Source organism: Hyla sarda, chromosome 2 (genome assembly GCF_029499605.1).
Source record: "Hyla sarda isolate aHylSar1 chromosome 2, aHylSar1.hap1, whole genome shotgun sequence".
Taxonomy (NCBI): Eukaryota; Metazoa; Chordata; class Amphibia; order Anura; family Hylidae; genus Hyla; species Hyla sarda.
Window position 1 is genome coordinate 444,549,899 of NC_079190.1, and position 25,158 is coordinate 444,575,056.

The window sequence follows — 25,158 nt, forward strand, 5'->3', positions numbered from 1 at the left end:
GATAAATCTCTTATTGGATGAATATTCACCTGCGCTTGAGGAACCAGAAAAGAAAAGCTCTTAAATGTTTAATGTAAGTGTTCTAAAACTGTCCTATTTTTATACGATCAATAGGTTTGGTAAATATAACACAGAGGAGGTTCCATGTATTATTAACAAGATGTTAATGTACATTACATTAAGAGGATAAATTCACATACAGATCGTCATTTTGGCTTTCTTATTTGTGAACTTAGTCTTTGTGTTTTTGATCAAATTTATAGATCTTGTCTTGCTAAGGTCTAGCAAACCTGTAGAATTCGGATTTGGATTAGAACTTTGCCTCAACTGTTCAACTAGAACTCGAACTTTGGGCAGTTTATTTCGGCACAACCTGGTAAAGTAACAGAAGTCACATGGCAGAAAGGAGAAGGAGGAAGGATGACATAAAATCCCATAATGCTTTTCAAACAGCTCTCCTAGCCAATCAGGGGTGTTGTCAAAACCACTATAAAAGTCTGTGCACATAGCTTTGGCAGCAATTTTAGAGACAGCAGTTGTTAGGTGAAGATCTCTGTGAGGGACACTAATCAGTGACCAACACAGATAGAAGTAGGAGCACACATATATAATAATTGTAGTAAAGCAGCAGAGAGCATTCTACATTTGTTCTCTCTGTGTAAAATCTGTTTTCATTGAAAGTTAAATTTGACATTTTTGTTTTGTTTTACACTAATTGTTAAAAAGTCGCATAGAGAGTTTTGTGCCACTTTAGTTATTACCAAGTATCATCCATTTACCCGTAGCCATACATGATGTCATAACTTTGAAATTAACTTTGCCTTAAAATGAATACACATACGTTCTCAGGCCATTGGTACAGTTTTGGACAGAACTAGTTGAGTCAGAACACCTACATCACTTTGAGCCCCTTTAGATGGACTGACTGCAGGTGGACATAAGCATTAATCTGAGTGATCAGCTCTTATTTGCTGAGCCTCCCACAAGGCTCAATCAATTGTGTGGCTGGGCCACATCATTCCTTCAGCCTATTTAACCCACTGTATTCCACACATCCCATGTTTAGACAAGGTAATGTGCGGCAGATGGAAATAATTTAAATGACAGCACAAAAGATGTGATAGGGACATAGAAGCGTTTGAACGCAAAAAGTTTGTACACAAGCACAATGCAATTCGGGGGCCTCAAAGCCATAATAAGTTTTATAAATAAATATATATATATATATATATATATATATATATATATATATATATATATATATATATGTGTGTGTGTGTGTGTTTGTGTGTGTAGGGACATCACTAATCTCTGTCTAGAAGCCCAGTGGAATCTCAGGGTGCCATTCCCAGTGCAATATTAACTTACTTACTCTCCTATATAAAAACTTTTGACTTTTTAATGCAGACGCATTAAAAGTTTTGATTGGTTGGGGTCTCAGGGCTGAGACCTCCACCGATTTGTAGATATAGCACGTCAGTCAGCTTCACTTCCCGGCTTGGCAGTTGTTTTGACTCCTTGCAGAAGATAAGCTCCATTACTGTCTATGAAGCCCATCACCTGCAATGGTGGTTTCACCCAACCTTATGTACAGATCGTAGGGGTCTCAGCTCAGCATGACAAGTCTTTCAAAATTACAGTAATGCTTTGAGATTTCTTATCCCAAACATGCAGCTCTACCATATATGCTCTACTAACATTTGCAGCTGAACAAGCTTTCGTCAAGTTTCATGTGCAATGACTTGACATATATCCATCTAGTGTTTCTATATTACTGTGTAGCTATAACTTATTTGGAAAATGTTCAGCTGGGCTCCCATTAATCTATAGGAGTGTTCTGCACCCAACATAGTTTTACCACTGTCACTGTCAACAGCTTAAATTATTTAGAACATCAGACAGAAAGATTTGCACCTTTTCTTTGTTTTGGACCCACTCCTGGTTTTTGATAAAAAAAAATACTGACCATAATACTATGCGAGACGTGCAAATTCCGTGACAGTATTTTGGAGCCACTGCATCATTAAAAACATTATTAAATAGCTATGGAAAGTTTTCAGCACCTGGATTTGATTGACAGGTCCTGGGTTTAGGAGTAACAGTGTCAGAATATTGGTGACAATGTTTAGCTTTATATTCACCAATAGATCACCATCCAGGTGTTCCAATAATTTCCCTTTATTTCCCATAAGCTAAAATTGGTTTATAACTTTATTTCTACACACAATGGGTAAAAATCTCAGTCTCTCACAATCCCTAATACATGACTTTTTGTATGAAGGCTACTCAGATCCTTCTATATATTCTGAAGGCTCTGTGGCTGCAGACCACAGTGACTAGCCTGTGTGAGTCCTGCTTTTTAAAACTTAACACTCTACCTCCCTCAACATGTTTCACCGCATGCTGTGGCTTTCTCAAGAGGTAGTAGGCAAGTGAGTGTCAGAACGCCGTGCTGGAGGTTTTATAACCTTCTGTGATGACGTGGCTTGTTGAATCTCTTTCAACCAATCAAACTGTTTCATTTCACCTTCAACTTTTTAGGATTGACAGGTGTGTCTACCTATAGATCGCTACTTACCTGCACCAATCACATACTACTAGGACTCAAACTGCCTTTCATTGGGTCCGGGCATCATGACGTTTCTGCCGTTCCCGATGTGGGAACTTTTTGTTTTCTTTTTGCTGTCGGGTCCCTGTGCAGGACCGGACTTGATGACATGTGCATTTAAACCTGCGCCTACACTTTCCTTCTTTAAGCTTCTTTATTTTGTTTCCATTGCGCAGGTCCCGATGCGCCGATTTGTCTGCGCAAAATCTTAGTTTCTTGAGCTCCGGAGCAATAGTGTGGATTGTACCCATGCGCAAGGCTTTTGCTTTATTCTTTCTTAGTATGATTTTGGATGTTGTTATTTTACATTGATACATTATAAGTTATTCACAGTATGAAGTTCTTACTGATTTATTCTATTTAAAGCAGACAATAATATTGTATCTATTTTATTTATGAGGCTTTTATTCTATATTTCCCCTCTTTCCAACAGTGGTGTCTATGCTCTATTTCTCTTTTGTCATCAATTATTAACCTTAGTTCTTTGGTTATCTATGATGTCATTTTTGTATATGATTTATATTAGTGGTCTTTAACCTCATTTCTTCTGCTTTAGATGTTATTTTTTTATATTATTATTGTTCTTATTCCATTGCCCGTCTTAAATATGATTTCTTTACATCTTTGTTGTTAACTATTTGATACTATTAAATAAGATTCTGTTTCAACATGCCATGTTTTCGTCACTTTTCTTTTTGCAGGCCGTGTTGCTCCTTATAAATCAGATTACTGTTTACGTATTTTCATATACGGCAAGGTTATTTGATGTTACTTTACAGGAAAGCCGAAAAGGTAAATCCTTCATTCAACCCGTGCGGGCTTAGACTTTTTAGCCTACGTATCCTTTTCGCTTCCTCACACAATCATTTTGCATCTAGATTGCCTTCTTTGGGACCATAGTGGACTTTCATTATTCCCCAAAATTTGAGTGGATGGCTCTCCTCTATGTTTTTCTGCTATATGCTGTGCTAACGGGGTATTCCCTTTAGTGTCAATTACACTTCGATGTTTAGGTATCCTTCAGCGTAGTTGAACTGTCTTGCCAACATAAATCCTAGAACGTTTACATTGGGCCACATATATTATGCCTGTTGTTTGACAGTTTATGAACTCCCTTATGGTACAATTTCGACCATCTATGGGGTTTACAAAGTCCTTTATCTTAGACATATACTTGCAAAAATAACACTTTCCACAGGGGTATGACCCCATTATGGACGGCTTTAACCACATTTCCTTCTGTTCTTCAAGTTAATGATTTTTTTTTACTCTTTTAGGTTCTTACCTCTCCTATAAGTAATGGAGGGCCTTTCTGTGACGACTTCCTTTATGTCGGGATCTGCCAACAGAACTGGCCAGTACTTTTGTAGCATGCTCATTACTTCCTTGTTGTTCTGGTCATATGTTCCAATATGTACTGGGTTATTTCCTGGTTAAGATGATCATTCCCCGATACAATTGGACGGCCTGGCATTGGATTCAATTTTTTATGCATTTTGTGGCTATTGTTTGTTTTTGAGTTATGAAGATATTTGTATTCATCGTCTGTGATCAAATTATCACTTTCAGCCTCATCTAATAGTACTTTCAGTTCCATTTTTTGTTATTAAAACCATAATTAAATAGCTATGGAAAGTTTTTAGCACTTGGATTTGACTGACAGGTCCTGGGTTTAGCAGTAACAGTGTCAGAATATTGGTGACAATGTTTAGCTTTCTCCCTTGCGCTAATGATGTCAGTCGAGAGCTACGGATCAGTATCCTTGTATTTTACATTTTACTGACACCCGGCAAAGACATTGAATTCTAGGTGTCAGATGATTAAAAAATATTCTGACACCTAGAATTCTACATCTTTGTTGCCTGGTGTCAGGAAGTGTTCAATTTGGCCGTCTTGTTATTCTCATTCTTGTTTAAACAGTAAAATGTGAAATAAACAAGTTAGTCACACGCCGCTTGCACTTAGGGACCACAATATGCAGGCTCTTAATATTCTCAGTGAAATCATATCCATGAATTGTAATCCCAAAAAATGTACAATGTTATTAAAGGATGCACAGAGATCAGCTCGATAACAATGCTCTCTGTGCACCTTAGGAAATATTTCCATCATGTGATATTATGGAAAGTGCATGCCCCACGGCGCTGCCAGGAACACTCCGAGCCGCCTGAGAAAAGCTCAGGTTAACGTTTTAGGTGCCAGAGAAGGTAGAAATAAAACAATGTCTAAGTAAACTTGAAAATCTCTCTCTATCTGAGCTGGGCGGTATGACCAAATATGTGTATCACGGTATTTTTGTAACTTTTGGCGGTTCCACGGTATACAGTGGTCCCTCAACATACGATGGTAATTCGTTCCAAACGAGCCATCGTTTGTCGAATCCATCGTATGATGAGGGATTCGTGCAATGTAAAGTATAGGAAGCTGTACTCACCTGTCCCCGCCGCTCGAGATGGTGTCCCCGGGCCTCCGCTGGGCTCTCCGCTGTCTTCTCCGGTCCTCTGCTGTCTTCTCCGGTCCTCTGCTTTCTTCCGCAAGGCCTTACTGGGCCTGCGTAGCGACATCATTACGCCACTGCGTACGCCATTCCTATTGGATGACGTGCGCAGCAGCGTATTGACGTCATCAGAGAGGGCCGAGAAGACACCGGAAGACCAGCGCTGGACCCGGAGGGCACCCTGGAGGGGTAAGTAATACTTATCGCACCACACGGGGAACATTAAGCTGCTATCCGGCAGCAGCTTAAGCATTTGGCGCTGCCGGATAGCAGTTAATGCGATGGCCCCGACATAAAAAAGTATCGTATGTCGATGCTGACATGTATGTCGATTTGATCATATGTCGGGGCCATCGTAGGTCGGGGGGTCACTGTATAACGGTATTTCTTTCACCAACCCCTCCCCCCCCCCAAAATCATGTGACCCGCCAGCGCTGTTCTGCTCCCCCCCACCAAATCATGTTACCCGCCAGCGCTGTTCTGCTCCCCCCCAATTAATTATCAGCCCAGCGGGGTACTACTCACATATGTCAAGCATTGCCCTCCTGGAACTCCATACTGTACGCCAGTGGTCTGCAACCTGCGGACCTACAGATGTTGCAAAACTACAACTCCCAGCATGCCCGGACAGCCAGCGGCTGTCCGGGCATGCTGGGAGTTGTAGTTTTGCAACAGCTGGAGGTTCGCAGGTTGGAGACCACTCCTGTACGCTGTATCCCTATGCCCGGGATGCGAAAGATAAAGAAAATAAAACTTTAACTTACATAGGTAGGCCTCACGCTGTTCCTTGGGACGGGAACATTGGACAGCCGTCAGCCTATCACCGGCCGCAGCGATGTCCCGCCCCAGCCAGTGATAGGTTAAACGCACTGTCATGTAAGAAGCCGGCCAGAGCTCCTTACATGACAGTGGGCTCAGCCTATCACTGGCCGGGGCGGGACATAGCTGCGGCCGGTGATAGGTTGACGGCTGTCCAATGTTCCCGTCCCCAGCGTAAGGCCGACGTAGGTAAGTTAAAGTTTATTTTCTTTATCTTTCGCAGCCCCGGCATAGGGATACGGCGTACAGCAGTGGTCTCAAACCTGCGGACCTCCGGCTGTCTGGGCATGCTGTTGAGTTGTAGTTTTGCAACAGCTGGAGGTCCGCAGGTTGGAGACCACTAGCGTACAGTATAGAGTTCCAGCGCCGGCGGCCCCCAACAAAGAGGAGGAGGGCAGTGCTTGCGGGTGACATATGTGAGTAGTACCCCGCTGGGCTGATAATTAATTGGGGGGGAGCAGAACAGCTCCAAGGGGGAGGGGCCCAACCGGTATTGCGGTATGGGGAAAAATTCATATCGCCCACCCCTACCATCTATCTATCATTCATTAAAGGGTAGCTCCCACCATCCTATTTTATTTTTTTTGCTAGCCCGTTACACCCCCCCCCCCCCCCCGCTACGGCACTGGCCCGTTCCCTCCCCCCCAAGCATACCCCGTTCCCTCATTACACTTGCAGTTACTGCAGAGTCCGGCAGCGGGCGTGCAGGGACAGCGGCGGCAACGAGGCGGCGGCGATGTGCGGGAGGAGTGTGGCCGGGGAGCCAATGCGCTCGCTCCCGCCTGTCTGATTGACAGGCAGGGAGGAGTGCAGCCTAACTGAAAAAGGACTGATTGCCACTCCAAAATCAGTCCTTTTTCAGTAGCCGTTTTTTAAATGTAAATTAAACCTTTTTAATGAAAAAAAAATTATAAAAGTATATTAGAGATATGTTGTAGTACATAAGTACTACAACATATCAAAAAATAAAGTTGGTGACAGTGCCCATTTAAATGGGCACTCTCATTAAAACTATTTATTTATTTATTTTAAACAGTCCTCAGTAAAATAAAAGATGCAATTAGATTGGTTTCTAAAGGGGAACCCCGTTTATTTTTAGCTATTAAAAAAACCTTTTGAAATATTTCTAAATTACAAATAGGTTTCTCTGTTATGATATAATGCTAAAAATTGAAGTTACATAGCAGCATAGACTTCAGTTTGCTCAGTGACAGACACCTCATCAATAGTCTGCACCTGGTCGGAGGATCCTGGCCAAGATCTGTCTACAAGTATTCTTTCTGGAACGTGAGTCTGGGCTGGTCCGCCAGTGGTGTTCACTCTACAGCCTGCAGAGGTCGGCACACTGTAAGTCTGGTGGTTACACTAATAGTAAGCTGACACTTCCTATTCTGTACAGATAATTTTTCAGCAGTGTCTTTCCTATCATCACAGTCAATACAGAAAAAGGTGACACAATTATAAAGGTAAGACAGGATCAGGCCATTTACACTAGGTCATTGTCACAGCTCCTGTCCTCCCCCTTTCTGCACAGGTCACATAAAATAACTTAAAACAATCTCAAAAAGGTCAACAGTATCAGTTCCAGTCTATTGTTTCCTATGTTAATGGGTCTGCTGTAAAGCTGCTCTCTAAATGCTGTGCAGAGAGTTCAGGCAATATGGCTGCCCCCTTAATTATTTACAAAAAAACAAGTAAAAATAATCACAATCAGAAAATAAACATATTAGAAAAAAAACATGTATGCTTATTTGGCTTTATCCAGTAAAACACAAAAAATTCTGTTAAAGTCAATTGTATTTCTTTATGTATAGGACTATTTTTATAAGAAAACTGAGGCATCAATGAGATTGGACAATGCTGGATTATCAAACATTAACAAACGGCCATTGAAAAGCAAACAAATCTTCAGGAACAATGTCCAAAATGCAATTTTTTACGCATAATATACTTATTTTTATTTCTTCTCATTAGAAGAATATTCCTATATGTTCTGCTGCTTCTGGTTTTGTGACTTCCAACATTATGTTGCCATTCAGTGTTTGATACAAATGCCGGATTATCAGACTATCTAGATATTAAAGTGTCCAATTTGAGATAGTTCACTGTATGCTTACATTACTCTTTGTCTTTGAGATTCAGATGAGATCAGATCACAAGAAGGTAAGGGGTTAAGAGCACAAGGCTAATTGAGATGGATTGCTGAATCCAGGGCAGGGGCTATCAACGAACACAGAGACCAGAGCTATGTACACTGGGCCACACCAAGCTAGCGTGCTCTACTTAATATAATAAAGGTACAAAAAATCTTCAATAAGAAAGACTAAATACGTGAGCACTCACCACTTCTTTGGGCTTCCAGTAATTCTTTTACTCCATTACAATCAGGGGGAGGCTGGTGTGTACTTGCGGGTGAGCTCTGAGCGCTCCCACTAGTCCACGCCAGCCTCCCTGCTAATGGTAATAGAGTAAAAGAATTACTGGAAGCCCAAAGAAGTGGTGAGTGCTCACGTATTTAGTCTTTCTTATTGGATTTACAGTTTATTATTTCAAATATTTTGTTTTTTATTTCATGAACATCTCTTTAACAATTTTTTTTATTAAACAAACAAGAATGTACTGAACATGGTTGTAGAATCTATTTAACAGCAATGTGGGTGGCTGACCAGGGGATAAAAGTAGTTTACAATGCCAAGATGTAGAGTGGTAAGCCACAGACCAAAGATGGAGTACAAGGTTACAAGCACTCAGAGTTTAGTCAAGGGTCAACCACCAATTTGGCAGATGACCCAGATCATAAATCTCCATAGGCCACAAAAAAAAAGGATTGTAAGTTTTAGAGCAGAAAAATGCTGCAAGGAAAAGGAGAAGATTTTTCATATCAGTAAGGGAAATCTACCCACCATGTGTTGTGCAAACCATTTAGGCAGCCACTGCAGCTGCTAAGGGGCCCCTGTAGAGATAGGACCCATTCCCGTCAGGTCCCATTCCCTTTGCTACTGGGTGTTGAGAACAAGAGATGCAACAGGAATGGAAGAGCAGGATGGATATAAATAAAAAAAACTCTTGCATAAGGAAACAGAATACTATACATTTTTTAAGAAACAATGATGCCTAGAGGTTGAAATATTAAACTAGATTTAACCTGTTTTATCAGAAGTATTTTTTTTATAGAAAGATTTTAACTACTCCGGTAAGTTTATGGTAACCTTTGTATTGTCCTGACCCACAAAGTATGCTAATGTAATGCTCAATACTCAGCTGCCCATTTGTAGGCACTCTTGGTGGTGGGCAGAGACCAGTGAGGGCAGTCTGTTGCCACATACTCCCATAGCCCCAAACAGAGATACTGTAGCTGCATTGCCCTTTATGTTCTGACACATTTCTATAATAGCCAGCATTAACTTTTCAGAAATTTATGCTAAACTCTCTCTCCTATTGGATCAAACCAGATGGACCTTCACTCCCAATGCACACCGATAATCCTTACATGCCCACGACCCTGTTCTTCGTCTACTGGCTGTCCATCCTTAGAGCACTTTTGATAGGTACTAACTATTCTATACCAGGACCTGCACAGGACCTGCCATTTTTGAGAGGCTCTGACCCCATCGTCTAGCCATCACAGTTTGCACCCCATCATAGTTGCTCAGATGCTTACGCTTACTCTTGATCCAAAAATCTTCTTCAGGAACTTACTGTTCACTTGCTGACTAATATATCACATTCCTTGACAGAGGCCATTGTGACAAGACAATCAATGTTATTCACCTTATCTGGGGTTATCGGTGTAGGCCTGTAGTGGAAATATTTTCTGGTTTGTCACATTGCCTTCATGGTGAGCGTCATATAGTGCAATATAATGTGGTTTGTTGTTATTGACTATTAGCATAGCTGGAGATGTGATGGTGGTCAGTGACATTTAAGCCTCAATGCACAGTGTAGTAGTCTGAATGACCATATTGTAACTTGTCTGTGTCCACTGTGGGAGTGACCTTAGATACAGTGGCTGTAGATTTGACATTTGATACTGTGGGACTGGCTATTGAAAACCCTTCGTTTGTTGTCTGTATAAATAAACTGGACACTGACTTCCAGCAGGTATTCTCTCTATGCTGGAGGAGAAACCGCGTTGCAGGATCACTGACTCTGTCTGTGTTTTTCCAACTATTGCGAATTCGCTATCCCGGGCAGGCACCACTGAAGCGGAATATTATTACAAGTCTGGATTCCTACAACAGGTCTCATAGGAGCCATTGGTGGGGATTCCACATACATTTTCTGCTCTGTCTGCTAACAATTTACTTTTCATTGTGTATTTCTCATTATAACCAAGTGAGGTAAAAACCATGACGTACCGTAGGTTTATAAAGCATAGATAATGGACATATTACATGGGATGATTATCAGATGAATGGGCAGATTATTACCGCCTGTAAAAGAGCCAGTGATCAGCCAACAAACGGGCCCCATAGAAAGGCTCCATATTGGTCTCCGGAGGTCTGCCCATCTAAAAAGACTCTAACACATCCCATCAATGACAATATGACCCAGTAGGGTAGCTCGGTTACATCTGTAGATGTTTTTTTTCAGGTAAGGATAAGCTAAAAGTCTAAAGAATTCACTGTCTAAGGCATTTCTGCAAAATATGTGGCTTTCCAACTCTTAGAAAGGTAAAACTTCAGGGTATTCTGAAAATCGCTATTTGCTGGACACTTCCAGGTCTGAGATCACAGAAACAAGGTCCAACTTGGCGGAGATGTCGTATGAACAGCATCTCCTAACGTCTCGTATACCTCCCAATCTGCTGACTGTACTGAATAGACATTACCCATCATAGCCTTTATTATGCCCCATAACAGTTTTTACCTTCTATTTTGCCTTGGGTAGATCAATTTCTATTGAATTAACATTTTAATGTTATTTACCACAAGGATTATGGCTTTCAGCATCATATTCTGTCTGAATTTTAAATGTTATTGTTATCTAATAAAATATGATCCATTAACCATGAACTAAAGATTGAGGAATCATATAACAAAGACTGAGCTGCACCGAAGAGACAGTAAACCTGGGCCATAACGGAAATATCTTTATATGTAATAAAAATGGCTTCATTATTTATTTCCCATAACATATATAGAGCGTCAACATATTCTGAAAAAGATTGTCACCATTCACACCAGTCCTTGTCTCAGATAAGTTATTCTCAACTGCACACTTGAGACAATTTCATAAGGAATCAATGAACCTATCAGTATGGAACCCAAAGGAAACCCCGCAAACATGGGGAAACGTACAAACTCAACGTATATGTTGGTTGGATTTGGACCCAGGACCCTGGAGCTACTTTTTACAATGCTAAGTATCTCCATATATTTGTTGAGATACATGTAGAACAGTACTCTTATTTATGACCATTGCATAGAACATACTGGTAAGGAAAGTTTCTTATATTGTAAAGATGTAGTAAAGCCAATATAATAACAAACTGTTAGAAATGGAGTTCCCTAATTTTTTGACCTATGCTCATCCTAAATTGAACAAAAATTCTGAAATGAATAGCATACAAGGGGGTGCAGAGAAAGGGTCCACGGTTATGGTTTTGCCACCCAAGAAAAGAGGACCAGGTATTTGTCCCCCTCCCCCATCTTCTTTTAATGACGTTTGAGCAAATGCCCTATCCCCTTGCCTGCTAACATTGCATAGCATCTGCATGCCTCTATGGTAATTTAGTTTGATGGTCTTTATTCATGTAGGGTACAAACTATTTCCCTTAGTCTACATTATTCCTGTGTCCAAAATTCCGCTTAGTATTAACTTCACGTCTATTGAGTGAATTCCACTGTGTGTGAGAGTGCAGTATAGTGGCAAACTACTCTGTTGGTGCACTATAGGGGCATTCTACTCTGTTGGTGCACTATAGGGGCATACTACTCTGTGTTGGTGCACTATAGGGGCATACTACTCTGTGTTGGTGCACTATAGGGGCATACTACTCTGTGTTGGTGCACTATAGGGGCATACTACTTTGTGTTGGTGCACTATAGGGGCATTCTACTCTGTTGGTGCACTATAGGGGCATACTACTTTGTGTTGGTGCACTATAGGGGCATTCTATTCTGTGTTGGTGCACTATAGAGGCATTCTACTCTGTTGGTGCACTATAGGGGCATACTACTTTGTGTTGGTGCACTATAGGGGCATTCTACTCTGTTGGTGCACTATAGGGGCATACTACTTTGTGTTGGTGCACTATAGGGGCATTCTACTCTGTTGGTGCACTATAGGGGCATTCTACTCTGTGTTGGTGCACTATAGGGGCATACTACTCTGTGTTGGTGCACTATAGGGGCATTCTACTCTGTTGGTGCAGTATAGGGGCATTCTACTCTATTGGTGCACTGTAGGGGCATTCTACTCTGTTGGTGCACTATAGAGGCATTCTACTCTGTTGGTGCACTATAGGGGCATACTACTCTGTGTTGGTGCACTATAGGGGCATTCTACTCTGTTGGTGCACTATGGGGGCATGCTACTCTGTGTTGGTGCACTATAGGGGCATTCTACTCTGTTGGTGCACTATAGGGGCATTCTACTCTATTGGTGCACTGTAGGGGCATTCTACTCTGTTGGTGCACTATAGAGGCATTCTACTCTGTTGGTGCACTATAGGGGCATTCTACTCTGTTGGTGCACTATAGAGGCATTCTACTCTGTTGGTGCACTATAGGGGCATACTACTCTCTGTTGGTGCACTATAGGGGCATTCTACTCTATTGGTGCACTGTAGGGGCATTCTACTCTGTTGGTGCACTATAGAGGCATTCTAGTGTAGGGGCATATTACTCTGTGTTTGCATTCCTTGGCCTCGCTGGACTTGTCTTGACTGAGACAGGTCGACGCTAGTGTTGCTCGCGAATATTCGCAATTCGAATATTATTCGCGAATATCGCATATTCGCGAATTCGCGAATTTCGCGAATATAGCGCTATATATTCGTAATTACGAATATTCGTTTTTTTTTTTTTTTTTTTTTTTTCACAGTACACATCACAGTGATCACCCCTCTCTGCTTCCAGCTTGTGTGGTGTAAAGAAGGCTGTAATACTACTGTGTTAGACTGGCGTGCGAAAATTCGCATATGCGAAAATTTAGTATATGCTAATTTTCGCATATGCGAATTTTCCTGTTGTTAATTTTCGCATGCGTGTATTTTCGCATACGCGAAAATAAAACGAGGATATAACGAATATGCGAATATTCGCGAATATATGACGAATATTCGTCCATATATTCGCGAATATTCGCGAATTCGAATATGGCCTATGCCGCTCAACACTAGTCGACGCTAGAGGCATTATGCAAGTGGTGTGTATTGAAAGGTGGTGATGGATCAATTTTATTAATTCCTTCTTCCGGGGGTGAAGGAAGAAGGACTTGGTTTCGAAACAGACGTAGGGGTGGAACTCTCCTGGTCGCCCTTGGACTTTATTATGTGGGTATCCTGTGTAGTGCTTCATGTTTAAATGCTATTGCACTTTATATTTTGCACATGCACTTTATTTAATTTTGCAGTACAACATCTGGGACTCCATGTATGCCTTCTTCATGTACAATACCACTGTACTCTTGGGGTTGTAATTGATATTATTCTATCATGATAAGTACAGCTTCCGATGACGTCCATTTTTGTCAGTTTTCCTCATCTCTTTCTTTCTTAGCCATGTATGTGTGTTCTTAGCCATGTATTAATAAAGGCTTTGTATGTTCATCTATCTTGCGGTCTGTTGCAGTATTGTATTTTGTAGGTTTTACTGTGTGAACATAGTGTAAGTCTGCACCACCCACTAGTTGGCATCCCCCTAAAGGAGGAAATTTATCAAAACCTGTGGAGAGGAAAAGTCCACCAATTGCCCATAGCAACCAATCACATCGCTTCTTTCATGTTTCAGAGGCCTTTACAAAAATAAAAAGCCATTAAAACAAAATGTAGGGTAAATAGCGCATGCTACTTTTTCATGAAATGTGTCACAAAATACACACAAAAAAAATTACAAAAGTCAGTGTTTTCCAACCAGGGTGCCTCCAGCTGTTGTAAAACTACAATGCCTAGAATTTCTGGACAGCAAAAAAAAGACGCCATCATTCACGAGCAGATTTTGAAACACAAATATACAATATACAATTGTATACAAATGCAATAATTTAAAGCAGAAATCATACTTCTGGCAAGAAATTAGACAAATTATATGCAATGACAATCCTATCCCCAGACGGAAACAAGAACAATAGAATCGCACACAATGAGGAGACACTTTCACACACCCACTGGAAGGGATTCAGCAGCTCAATATGTAATATTATGTCACCTCTGCAGTTATATAATATAAATGCAGACAAGCGTTACACCATTGTATTCACTGTTAAATAAACACTCCGAAAGATCAAATTTGCCTGTAAGGAAAAAGAAGAAATCTGTCTATGTCCCAAAAACACCTAAAGTTAAAGGAGTTATCCAGGAAAAAACTTTTTTTTTATGTATCAACTGGCTCCAGAAAGTTAAACAGATTTGTAAATTACTTCTATTAAAAAATCTTAATCCTTTCAGTACTTATGAGCTTCTGAAGTTAAGGTTGTTCTTTTCTGTCTAAGTGCTCTCTGATGACACCTGTCTCGGGAACCACCCAGTTTAGAAGAGGTTTGCCATGGGGATTTGCTTCTAAACTGGGCAGTTCCCAAGACACGTGTCATCAGAGAGCACTTAGACAGAAAAGAACAACCTTAACTTCGGAAGCTCATAAGTACTGAAAGGATTAAGATTTTTTAATAGAAGTAATTTACAAATCTGTTTAACTTTCTGGAGCCAGTTGACATATAAAAAAAGTTTTTTCCTAGATAACCCTTTAATTTCTCAAATAAAACCCTTCATCCATGGAGGCAAACTATTTTAAAGTGACAACTGGGCTGTCGCATCTAACATGTTGGTGTCTGTGGAAGCAATCTCCAAGTCAAGGTTTTTCAACCAGGGTGCCTCCAGCTGTGGCAAAACTACAACTCTTAGCATGTCCAGACAGCCTATGGCTGTCCGGGCCTCCTGGGAGTTGTAGTTTTACTTTAAGCAAAGAATTTGCAGAACATCTACCTGTCCCTGGCTGTTATCTGCCTCTTCTTCACCGTCATCTGCCCCTGCCTGGCTGTCATCTGCCCGTCCCTGGTTATCATCTGCCCGTCCCTGGCTGTCATCTGCCCGTCCCTGGCTGTCATCTGCCCGTCCCTGCCTGTCATCTGCCCGTCCCTGGCTGTCATCTGCCCGTCCCTGGCTGTCATCTGCCTGTCATCTGCCCGTCCCTGGCTGTCATCTGCCCGTCCCTGGCTGTCATCTGCCCGTCCCTGGCTGTCATCTGCCCGTCCCTGGCTGTCATCCTCCTCCTGTAAGACACCATTTATCATTCTAATGGCCAAAAACTACTTACGGATCTATATAATGGATAAATATGCAGATCTGAATATTCGACCTCAGGTATATAAATATGTTGCCGAGTCAATAGTTCTCAGTGCGGGGATCATTCTGACTAAGCTGTGATCCAATATTAATCCAATACCCCTGGGAAAGCAAAAGTAGCTACATTTGTGTTTGGTATTTTCTGCTTATTTTCTCCTTTTTATCTTATAACTGTATTGCATGTTTGCATGTCATTTTATTTTGTTTCTTTTATGACTTTCTTTTTGTAAGCACTGCACTTTATTATATTAAAACTTAAGGGCTTGTTCACACTGCAGACATTTAGTCAATGTTTTCAATAGGATTCTGCTGTCCATACCGCAGAATCTCTGGAGCGGAATTCCGCCAGTGGAATGGACGCCCGCCCAAAGAATGAGATGGCGCATGTCTGAACGGTCCTACCGCCGATGATTACGGCGCCGCCTGCTTTAAGTGGACATTCCGCCTGTTGAATGAACCCTAAAATTTGTTTATTAAGTTTGGTACTTGTATGCCCTAAAAGAACTACAGCCTTTGTAAGGGCCCGTTCCCACTATGGCAATTCTGCCCAGAATTAGATTTTAATGGCATTCTGCTGCACAGTTCACACTGCAGAACTTCCATGAAAATTCTGGATTGCACCAAAAGAATAAACATATTCACTGGAACTTTTTTCCAGATGCTTATGTCTGTGGTAAAATTCTGCAGGAAATAAGTTCCGATTCCAAGCAGCCCCCCATTCTGTAGTGTAAACGGGTGCGTAGACTTTGTTACTGGTGTGATTTATGCACATCTGCAATCTGTGTGCATGGTGAGAGTAAGTGTGAGTGGAGAGTAAGTGTGAGTGCACCCCACACCATGTGTTCCACGAACTACCTGCGTGACGCTGCTCAGTAATAAGCTAAAAATGTTGGAATTCTACACAAAACCTGTCTAGAAGAAAAAGTTGCTGAGTTGCCCATAGCAACCAATTAGATTGCTTCCTTTATTTCTGAAAAGCCCTCTAACAAAATGAATGAAGCAATCTCATTGGTTGCTATGGGCAATTCAGCAACTGTTACTCTGGACAGATTTTGAGAAATTTCCCCCATGGTGATTTTGTTCTGGCTTTTTTAAATTCAAAGGAAGTTTATTGAACAGACCCATGAATTACATAGACATAAAAGAGCAAGAAATATAATGACAATGTGAATTCGGGTAGAAAAACAGACATGGTGAACATCTACAATCTTGTATAATGATCTGATTGCTTCTCAGCATAATATCAAAAACTAACAGGTTGTTAGTATACATTTTTGATCAAAAAGTACAAGCCCACTCGCCACGTCAAGGCCACCTATTCAGAGTGGGTCCCTAACGTCCCTAGCATAAAATGGCGTAGCACTGGGCAGCGACCACCACCACCGCGACTCCAGTGCCCACGGGGGAGGGAGCGACCCACTGGCAGAGCGGCCCCAATGCCACTCAAACCAGTCTATGGGCCGCACCCGCCCGCAGACACAGCGCCACGGCAGCAACGGACACCGCACAGCACCACACCAGTGTGAACAAGGTGTAATGGCTCACTTACCTTGCTCTCCCAGTCAGACTGGGAGGCTGCCAGGAATGAAATGGCCCTTGTGTGGCTAATTACCACCTATATAGGGTTGGGCTAAGGGGGTGGGGAAGAGTGTTCCACCTTGTTCACACTGGTGTGGTGCTGTGCGGTGTCCGTTGCTGCCGTGGCGCGGGGTGTCTGCGGGGAGGTGCGGCCCATAGACTGGTTTGAGTTGCATTGGGGCCGCTCTGCCGGTGGGTCGTTCCCCCCTGTGGGCATTGGTGTTGCGGCAGTGGTGGTCGCCGCCCGGTGCTACGCCATTTTATGCTAGGGACGTTAGGGACCCACTCTGAATAGGTGGCATTGACGTGGTGAGTGGGCTTGTACTTTTTGATCAAAAATGTATACTAACAACCTGTTAGTTTTTGATATTATGCTGAGAAGCAATCAGATCATTATACAAGATTTTAGATGTGCACCATGTCTGTTTTTCTACCCGAATTCACAATATAATGACAATAATGGCCTTGCAAGGCCTAGATATAAAACGGGTGATATAACGTGTCAATATAATGTAGAAACAGAATATGCAATGCATTATAACCAAAGCAGACTTAATTCTCTAACCAGAGACAGAGCATGATGGATAGGCCTTAGTACTTGCCAGGTCGTAGATGTAAAGGCTACAGAGGAAAGAACTAGGGTGGGCCACACTGCAAGATAGGAGCGGGTAAAAAGTGCTGAGTCAGCTTCAGGTAAGGGACATAAAACGCATTTCCGGATATAACAAACACAAAGAGAGGGAAAAAACTAGGACAAGACAAAGAAGGACCAAGAAAAGAAAGATAAACATTACAGAAAGAGCCAAGTAAACACACCACAGCTGAGGTGGGGACCGACAGGACCCTAAACCTAAGATGACCAGGAGTGCGGGATATAGGGACCTTAGCACAGAAATCTGTATGCTGGAGAGGAGCAAAATGCTGACCACGGAAACCAGGTAACACCAAACCTTGAACTTTGTTCTGGCTTTTAGACAGAATGAAAAACTAAAAGATATGTGTTCTTGGTTGTGTTTTTTTAGTGTTATTTTGTACATGCTATTATTATGGCAATTTTCAAGTGCTATAAAGAAGTCAAAAGAAACGGCTTACCCAGTGTATGAGGCATTTTGGCACTGGCCCCAAAAACACCACAGACCAAAACTATATATATGTAGTCCATAGACTTTCTACAAATACATATCCTGCTGGCAAAGCAGTGTGGTACTGAGCACTTATGGCCAATCCTTCTACGATCAGTAAGGCTATCAGCACTCAGACCCCTACTCATCAAAAGGCTATCAGCACTCAGACCCCTACTCATCAAAACCCCGGACTTGTTGCTATGACACAGAAGTGCCAGAAGTGATAGATACCCTATAACATTCTTATGTGGCACTAATGCCATGCTCTCTCTATACATTTATTGCTCCACCACCAGTCAGATAGCAATCAATATAGACATATGGCATTATAGTCTCCATCACTGGTACTTACATTAGAGTGTCGGGGGCTTCATCTTTGGGGGTTTCATCTCCACTGACCCCAGGGTTTTCTTGCTCATGCCATGTTGTGCTTTGCTCTGAAGCCTCTTCGATTCCACTGTGATCATCTAGCCTCGATTCCTGACTTATGTCCTCTTTATCCAGGTTATTTTTAACTTGTGCTTCTTCAGGTTCCTTGCAAGGCTCTTTGACATCAGCACCCGGTTTGGAATTTCCCAGAGGCGACTTTGGCGAGAAATGAAAAAGGCTCCCTAAAAAATGAAAAAAGTTCTCCCTGGATTGTTTCTCACTGTCAAGTACTTTGGAATTATGAGTCAATTCTTCATCCTTTTCCTCCCCAGGTTCTGAAATGTTATGTAGTATAGGTACGAAATTGGGTTCCAGTGTAACCTATGGAAAAATACAGAAATAAATGTAAATTTTTTTTATATACCGTAACTGTTTATTGTTTAGACATATTACTACTATTTTCTATAAATAGAAAGAGAATAAAACTAGTGGCAAAGTATACCAATTTTTCCTGAAAACATCAATATTATACTGTGGTCCCTCAAGTTACAATATTAATTGGTTCTGGGACGACCATTGTATGTTGAAACCATTGTATGTTGAGACCATAACTCTATGGAAACCTGGTAATTGGTTCTCAAGATCCAAAATGTCATCCGAAAATAGGAAAAAGTGAGAATTAAAGAAAAATAAGCAGATAAATAATACATATAAAGCAAATCCTTACATATAAAAGTAAGAAAGATCTGCTGGGAGCTGTAAATCACTGTCTATGTCAGTGTTTCCCAAGCAGGGAGCCTCCAGCTGTAGCAAAACTACAACTCCCAGCATGCCCGGACAGCCAAAGGCTGTCCGGGCATGCTGGGAGTTGTAGTTTTGCAACAGCTGGGGGCACCCTGCTTGGAAAAGACTGGTCTATGTAGAGGACAGGAGCTTCTTCAGGGTCCTGTACGGTACATGCAATGTCCTAAAAAAGTAACATGGAGCCGCCCTTACCTGGTGTCCAAAGGAACAGCTAACCCTGATACAGGTAAGTGTACAGAACATGTAATACCTCCCTGTACTGTAGGGGGAGTCCCAGACATCAGTCAGTGCATGCGCTTCAGTAATACTGGTGTTTTACCAGTAAATTGCCCATTCTGATTGGTCAGATCTTCCGGCCATTGACAGGTATCACAGATCTGGACTGTCTGTACATTGTATGTTGAGTCTGGTTTCAACTTACAATGGTCTTTTCTGGACCATTGTATGTTGAAACTATTGTATGTTGAGGCCATTGTAAGTTGAGGGATCACTGCATATTTTTTCAAATACCAAATATTTAATTCATTTGTTTTGTGGTTTTATTTTTGCCATAAGAATGAATCTATGCCAGGCTTTAGGTATATCTGGCTTGTTGGTGTGGATTGTGCCTCCCCAAGGTTATTTCAAGAACCAATTCCCTCTTTGCTGGTGATATTGATTTTACCAGTGTATCTGTGCTGTCCAGTTTGGGGTGTATAGCCAGCACCTAGTTTGTTACTCTTTGTTTGCCGCTAGCTTGCTCTTCTGTCTGTCTTTTCTGTCTGAATGTGTCTGTACAATTGTATTGGCCAGCATATGTGGTTTTGTTTGTTAGCAATATGAGCATGCATCTGCACTACTACTACTCCTAACATTTGCAATGAGCCTAAGTGAGTAGTTACTGCACTATCATTAAGACTTGAAGGCATCTGAGTAAGTGAAGCCATAAGTATGACCCTCGGGAAGGCAGTTGCTATAGGTGACATTGCCATAACTATACTAGGAACATGATCAATAGAAGACCCACATATAATGTCATTTATGGCATATTCACACACACAGCAAATTGATGGAAGCCAATACACCTAAACGTATTTGGAGCATAGGAAGAAACAGGAAAGAGAGAAAGTAGAATCATTCAAAATATGCTATGATATTTACATTTTAAATAGGAAATATTTTGGGAAAATGACATGACATTCTCTCAGGGAGTTGTTTAATAGTTTGTTCTGCAATAATTAGCATAAATACATTTTCCTTCTTCCTGTTATTTAAACCAGTATGTTTGCTATTGCTGTTTGGATTCTTTCCTATAAATTCCTTGTATAGTGAAATATATATATTTGTCACCTTGGATAGGGATCAGTTCAGATATAAGCTCACCCTAAACTGGACTACTTGAATGGGGCATCAAGGGAAGGTTAGCAACATACTGGCAGAAAGGTACCAAATCAGCAGACAAGGAGTTACACAGGGACAAGTTAGAGATTCAAAAACCAAGAGGGCAGCAGGGTACAAAACAAAATCAGAACAAGCAATGGTCAGAGAAAATAATGGTCAAACCAGGAGGGCAGAGAAGTACAAAATCAGAAGGCAATATAATGGTCAGGAAACAGGCAAAAGGTGAGGTACAAACACTAAAGAAGAAAGGAATGTGAGTGACAGAAGAAAACTATGATCACAGCCAACTCAGCAAGTGAGCTGCCTATTTAGATCTCCCACTGCTGGCAGGTGTGAGCGCTGGTGCTGCAACTCATTGGTCCAGCGCACCCACCTCCTAATAGGATGGGCTGGCTTTGTCATACAGTGTTGACAAACCCTGCGACATGCTCTCAGGATGACAAGCAACACTAGTGGACACACAGAGAGAGGACCGGAGGCAGCGCAGGAGCCTAGCCTTATAGGTGACAATATATTTATTATAGAAAAAAAAAAAGGATTGAACTCCTGAGCTGGGCAGATCTCTATAGTATCTAATACATGCGCATGAGTAAGGGGGCGTTCCCCCGAAACGTCACATCAGACCCTGATGGCTCCCAACTAGTGTGAATAACACCTCTACCAGTATGGATGTAAGCCTATTACTATCTTACAAGCTTTGAATTTTACAGAACAGACGAAATAAAAGAAAACAAGAATGAATCATCTAACAGTGAGTGTCTGAATATTTGTTCAAAAGATGAAATCCAATATAGCTCTTGTTTTTTCGTATTAGATGTCTATATTGGAGTTGGTGGATATCCACACCGGAGCATTGTTAAGGGTCTACACAGCAACTTGTCTATCTGAAGATCTCTATAATAGACCATAAGACAACTGTCTACATGTGGCCATTTTAGGTTCTCAAAAGGAATTATGGCTTTCTTGAAGAGTTCTGTATAGCTATGTATTATACTTAAATGGGTTTTCCCAAGATGCAAAGTTATTCCCTATCTACAGGCAGGGCCACCATTACTTATATAGAGACAAAGTGAGGGGGCATTACTTATATGGGGGCAAAGTGACGGAGGCATTACTCATAAGTAATGCCCCCCTCACACGGCCCCCATATAAGTAATGCCCCCTCACATGGCCCCATATAAGTAATGCCCCCTCACATGTCCCCCATACATAATAATGCCCCCTCACATGTCCCACATATATAGTAATGCCCCCATATAAGTAATGCCCCCCTCACATTGCCCCCATATATGTGGGCATTGTGAGGGGGCATTACTATATATGGGGGCCACGTAACGGGGCATTATTATGTATGGGGGAATTATTATGTATGGGGGCCATGTGAGGGGGCATTATTATGTATGGGGGCCACGTGAGGGGGCATTATTTTGTATGGGGGCCATGTGAGGGGGCATTATTATGTATGGGGGCCATGTGAGGGGGCATTATTTTGTATGGGGGCCATGTGAGGGGGCATTACTATATATGGGAGTCATATGAGGGGGCATTATTATATTAGGGGGTCATGTGAGGGGGCATTACATTATATGGGGGCAATGTGAGGGGGCATTACTTATATGGGGGCAATGTGAGAGGGCATGATTATATATGGGGGGCATTATTATGTGTAGGGTTAATGTGTGGGGGCATTATTATGTATGGGGGATGTGTACGGAGACATTATTATATATGGGGGCAATGTGAAGGGTCATTACTATATATGAGGACAATGTACGCGGGCATTATATTATATGGGGGCAATGTGAGGGGGCATTATAATGTATCAGAGCAATGTATGGGGGCATTAAAATGTACAGGGGCATTATAATGTATGAGGACAATGTTGGGGCCTAATATTAGATAGGAGCACAGAAGAGGCTACTATATGAGGCAGTGTAATACATATAGGGGGTTTGTATAGAGTTGAGCACTTTGCTGTGGCAAGAATCCTACAATGTTTGTCTGGCAGATTCGTTGAAGACGAGTTGTGATCGGGAGATATCTTCATGATGACCCAGGACAGATGGAGAAGAAAGAGAAAAATGAAGGACTGCGATCATGAGAAGACGCCCCTGTGATTATGTAACTACAATGACTTATTTGGTCTGCAGCCCCTGTGTACAGCTCAGATCTACTCTTATATAGGGGTTTTTGACCTTTTGTATAGTGGTTTTTATTCAATAACAATATAGCAGTGTTAGTCAGGGGTAATGGCAGTGGTCTTGGTGTGGCAGAATTACTGTATATGTCCCTTGTATTGTGGTGTTGTTAGTGATACTGGCCTGTGTATAGTGGCTTTTATTTCCTTACAGTATGGTGGTATTATTTAGTCACTGCAGACTACAAGCTGTGTAAGGGACCCCAAAGTTTCTGATGGCAGCCCTGTCTACAGGATTTGGAACAACTAGCTGAAGATAACTGTCATCTGAATTAACAAAGTGGCAGCGCCCATGTGTGGCCAACACACCATTTATTCTCTATGGGCATTCCAAACATTGCTGAGCTAAGGATTATAACAAGGCTAGTGTCCTGAAGGAAACAGGTTAACTAGGCAACTGTCTGGAGCTCCAAGTCTTAGGAGGACCAAATAGTTTCTAAACATAGATTTCTTGGCAATACAAACTGTTGTTTTATAGAGGATGATTTCGTTTTGGCTGCCCAGCAATATCCGGGCTCCAGAGACTGCATGCAGCATACTGAAATAAGGGCAGCCATTGGGATCATTGATCGATGCCAGCACACAGTAATGTGTTAAGGAGTGGAACTGCACCGGCATTGGGATCAATGGCTGTATAGGGACCCTGATGTGCTGAAAGCACTGAAAGCGTACCCTGTTTAATATGCATATAAACCATGTATTTTTTAATAAGTTGTCTTTATAATCCTTGCACTATATATTTACCCAACAGAATGAGATTTTCTATAATATGAATCTCAAGGTTTGTTCTTTGTTTTTTTCTTTCTGTACAAACAGATAAACCAATAAAAATCCAGAGCTCTTCCAAATGTAGCATTTTCTAATAAAGATGATTTCTTGGAATAATCTTACCAGTGCCGTGTACATTGTGTTCAGGGGAATCTATCAAGAAAATGATGTTACTGTGTCATCTAGTCCAGTCTTACAGCCAATAAAAATGCCAGGTATGTCCGTTTTAAAAGTTTTATTGATCTATAACCCATGCTTGTAGGGACCAGTTTTATGTGTTCTCCAGAACTTGTTTCTGCATTTCACTGATGAAAGAACCATGAATGTGATGACTGATAGGTTCATATATACGGTTTTTTCTTTTATAGATTTAACCTTTCGTGTTTTTTTTTTTTTTTTTTTTTTGCTTTGGGTTGGGTTACTCCTTGTACTCTGACAACATAACCTTATATACCTTTCTCAAGATATATAAGCTTTCCCAAATTAACCTTTGAACTTTATGCCACTAAAATTGAAAATGTTACTTTTATGCCAAATTAACATTTAATAATTCCAACTTTAAATGTAATGTTTTAATAGAAAATTTTAATTAGTTTTGTTAAAAAAAGTTTTTCTTATTTCTGTTTAAGTTATTATCCTTATAACATTCCAGTTTTTATACTGTCAACTTTATGAAACAGTATAAGTGTAGCTCACTTGTAGTAGCTGTGTAGACTTTGACAGAATAAGCAGAGTTATCATTATTAAACGACAGAAGAATTAATGACAACTAGAACTCTACTGTACTGCTTGGGGCCCAATAAACAGGCTAGGAATACTATACACACTGATCAAGCCCTGTGTGCAACTCCCTGGCCACTCCTGATCTTTGTGGGAAATGTAATATGCAAACACTTCCTAAAGACTATAAGGATTAAAGGTTTAAAGAGGTACTCCAGTGGAAACCATTTTTTTTAAATCATCTGGTGCCAGAAAGTTACATAGATTTGTAAATTACTTCAATTTAAAAATCTTAATCCTTCCAGTACTTATCAGCTGCTGTATGCTCCAGAGGAAGTTCTTTTTTCTTAGAATTTCTTTTCTGTCAGACCACAGTGCTCTCTGCTGACACCTCTGTCCATGTAAGGAACTGTCCAGAGCAGGAGAGATGTGCTAAGGAATTGGCCCCTGCTCTGGACAGCTCCTGACATGGACAGAGGTGTCAACAGAGAGCACTGTGGTCAGACAGAAAGGAAATTCAAAAAGAAAAGAACTTCCTCTGGAGCATACAATAGCTGATAAGTACTGGAAGGATTAAGATTTTTAAATAGAAGTAATTTACAAATTTGTTTAACTTTCTGCCACCAGTTGATAAAAAAAAAATTCCACCGGAGTACCCCTCAAAGTTGATTGCGGCACCAAAAACTAAACTAAAATGATCCTGGCAGCTCAGCGGAGCTGATCGGGACCATCGCAGTAAAACAGCCATGTCCCGATCAGCTGAGAGGATGGCGGGAGGGTGCTTACGTG

General features: G+C 41.3%; 1 protein-coding gene across 1 annotated transcript in view; it reads right to left on the reverse strand.

Moving 5' to 3' along the window:
* CRYBG3 (crystallin beta-gamma domain containing 3) overlaps nucleotides 1-25,158 on the reverse strand; it is a 204,293-nt gene that overhangs the window by 106,419 nt on the left and 72,716 nt on the right. Inside the window, exon 3 of the mRNA XM_056559317.1 lies at nucleotides 18,484-18,881. Within this exon, the coding sequence (XP_056415292.1) occupies nucleotides 18,484-18,881 (398 nt within the window). The remainder of the gene's footprint in view (nucleotides 1-18,483; nucleotides 18,882-25,158) is intronic.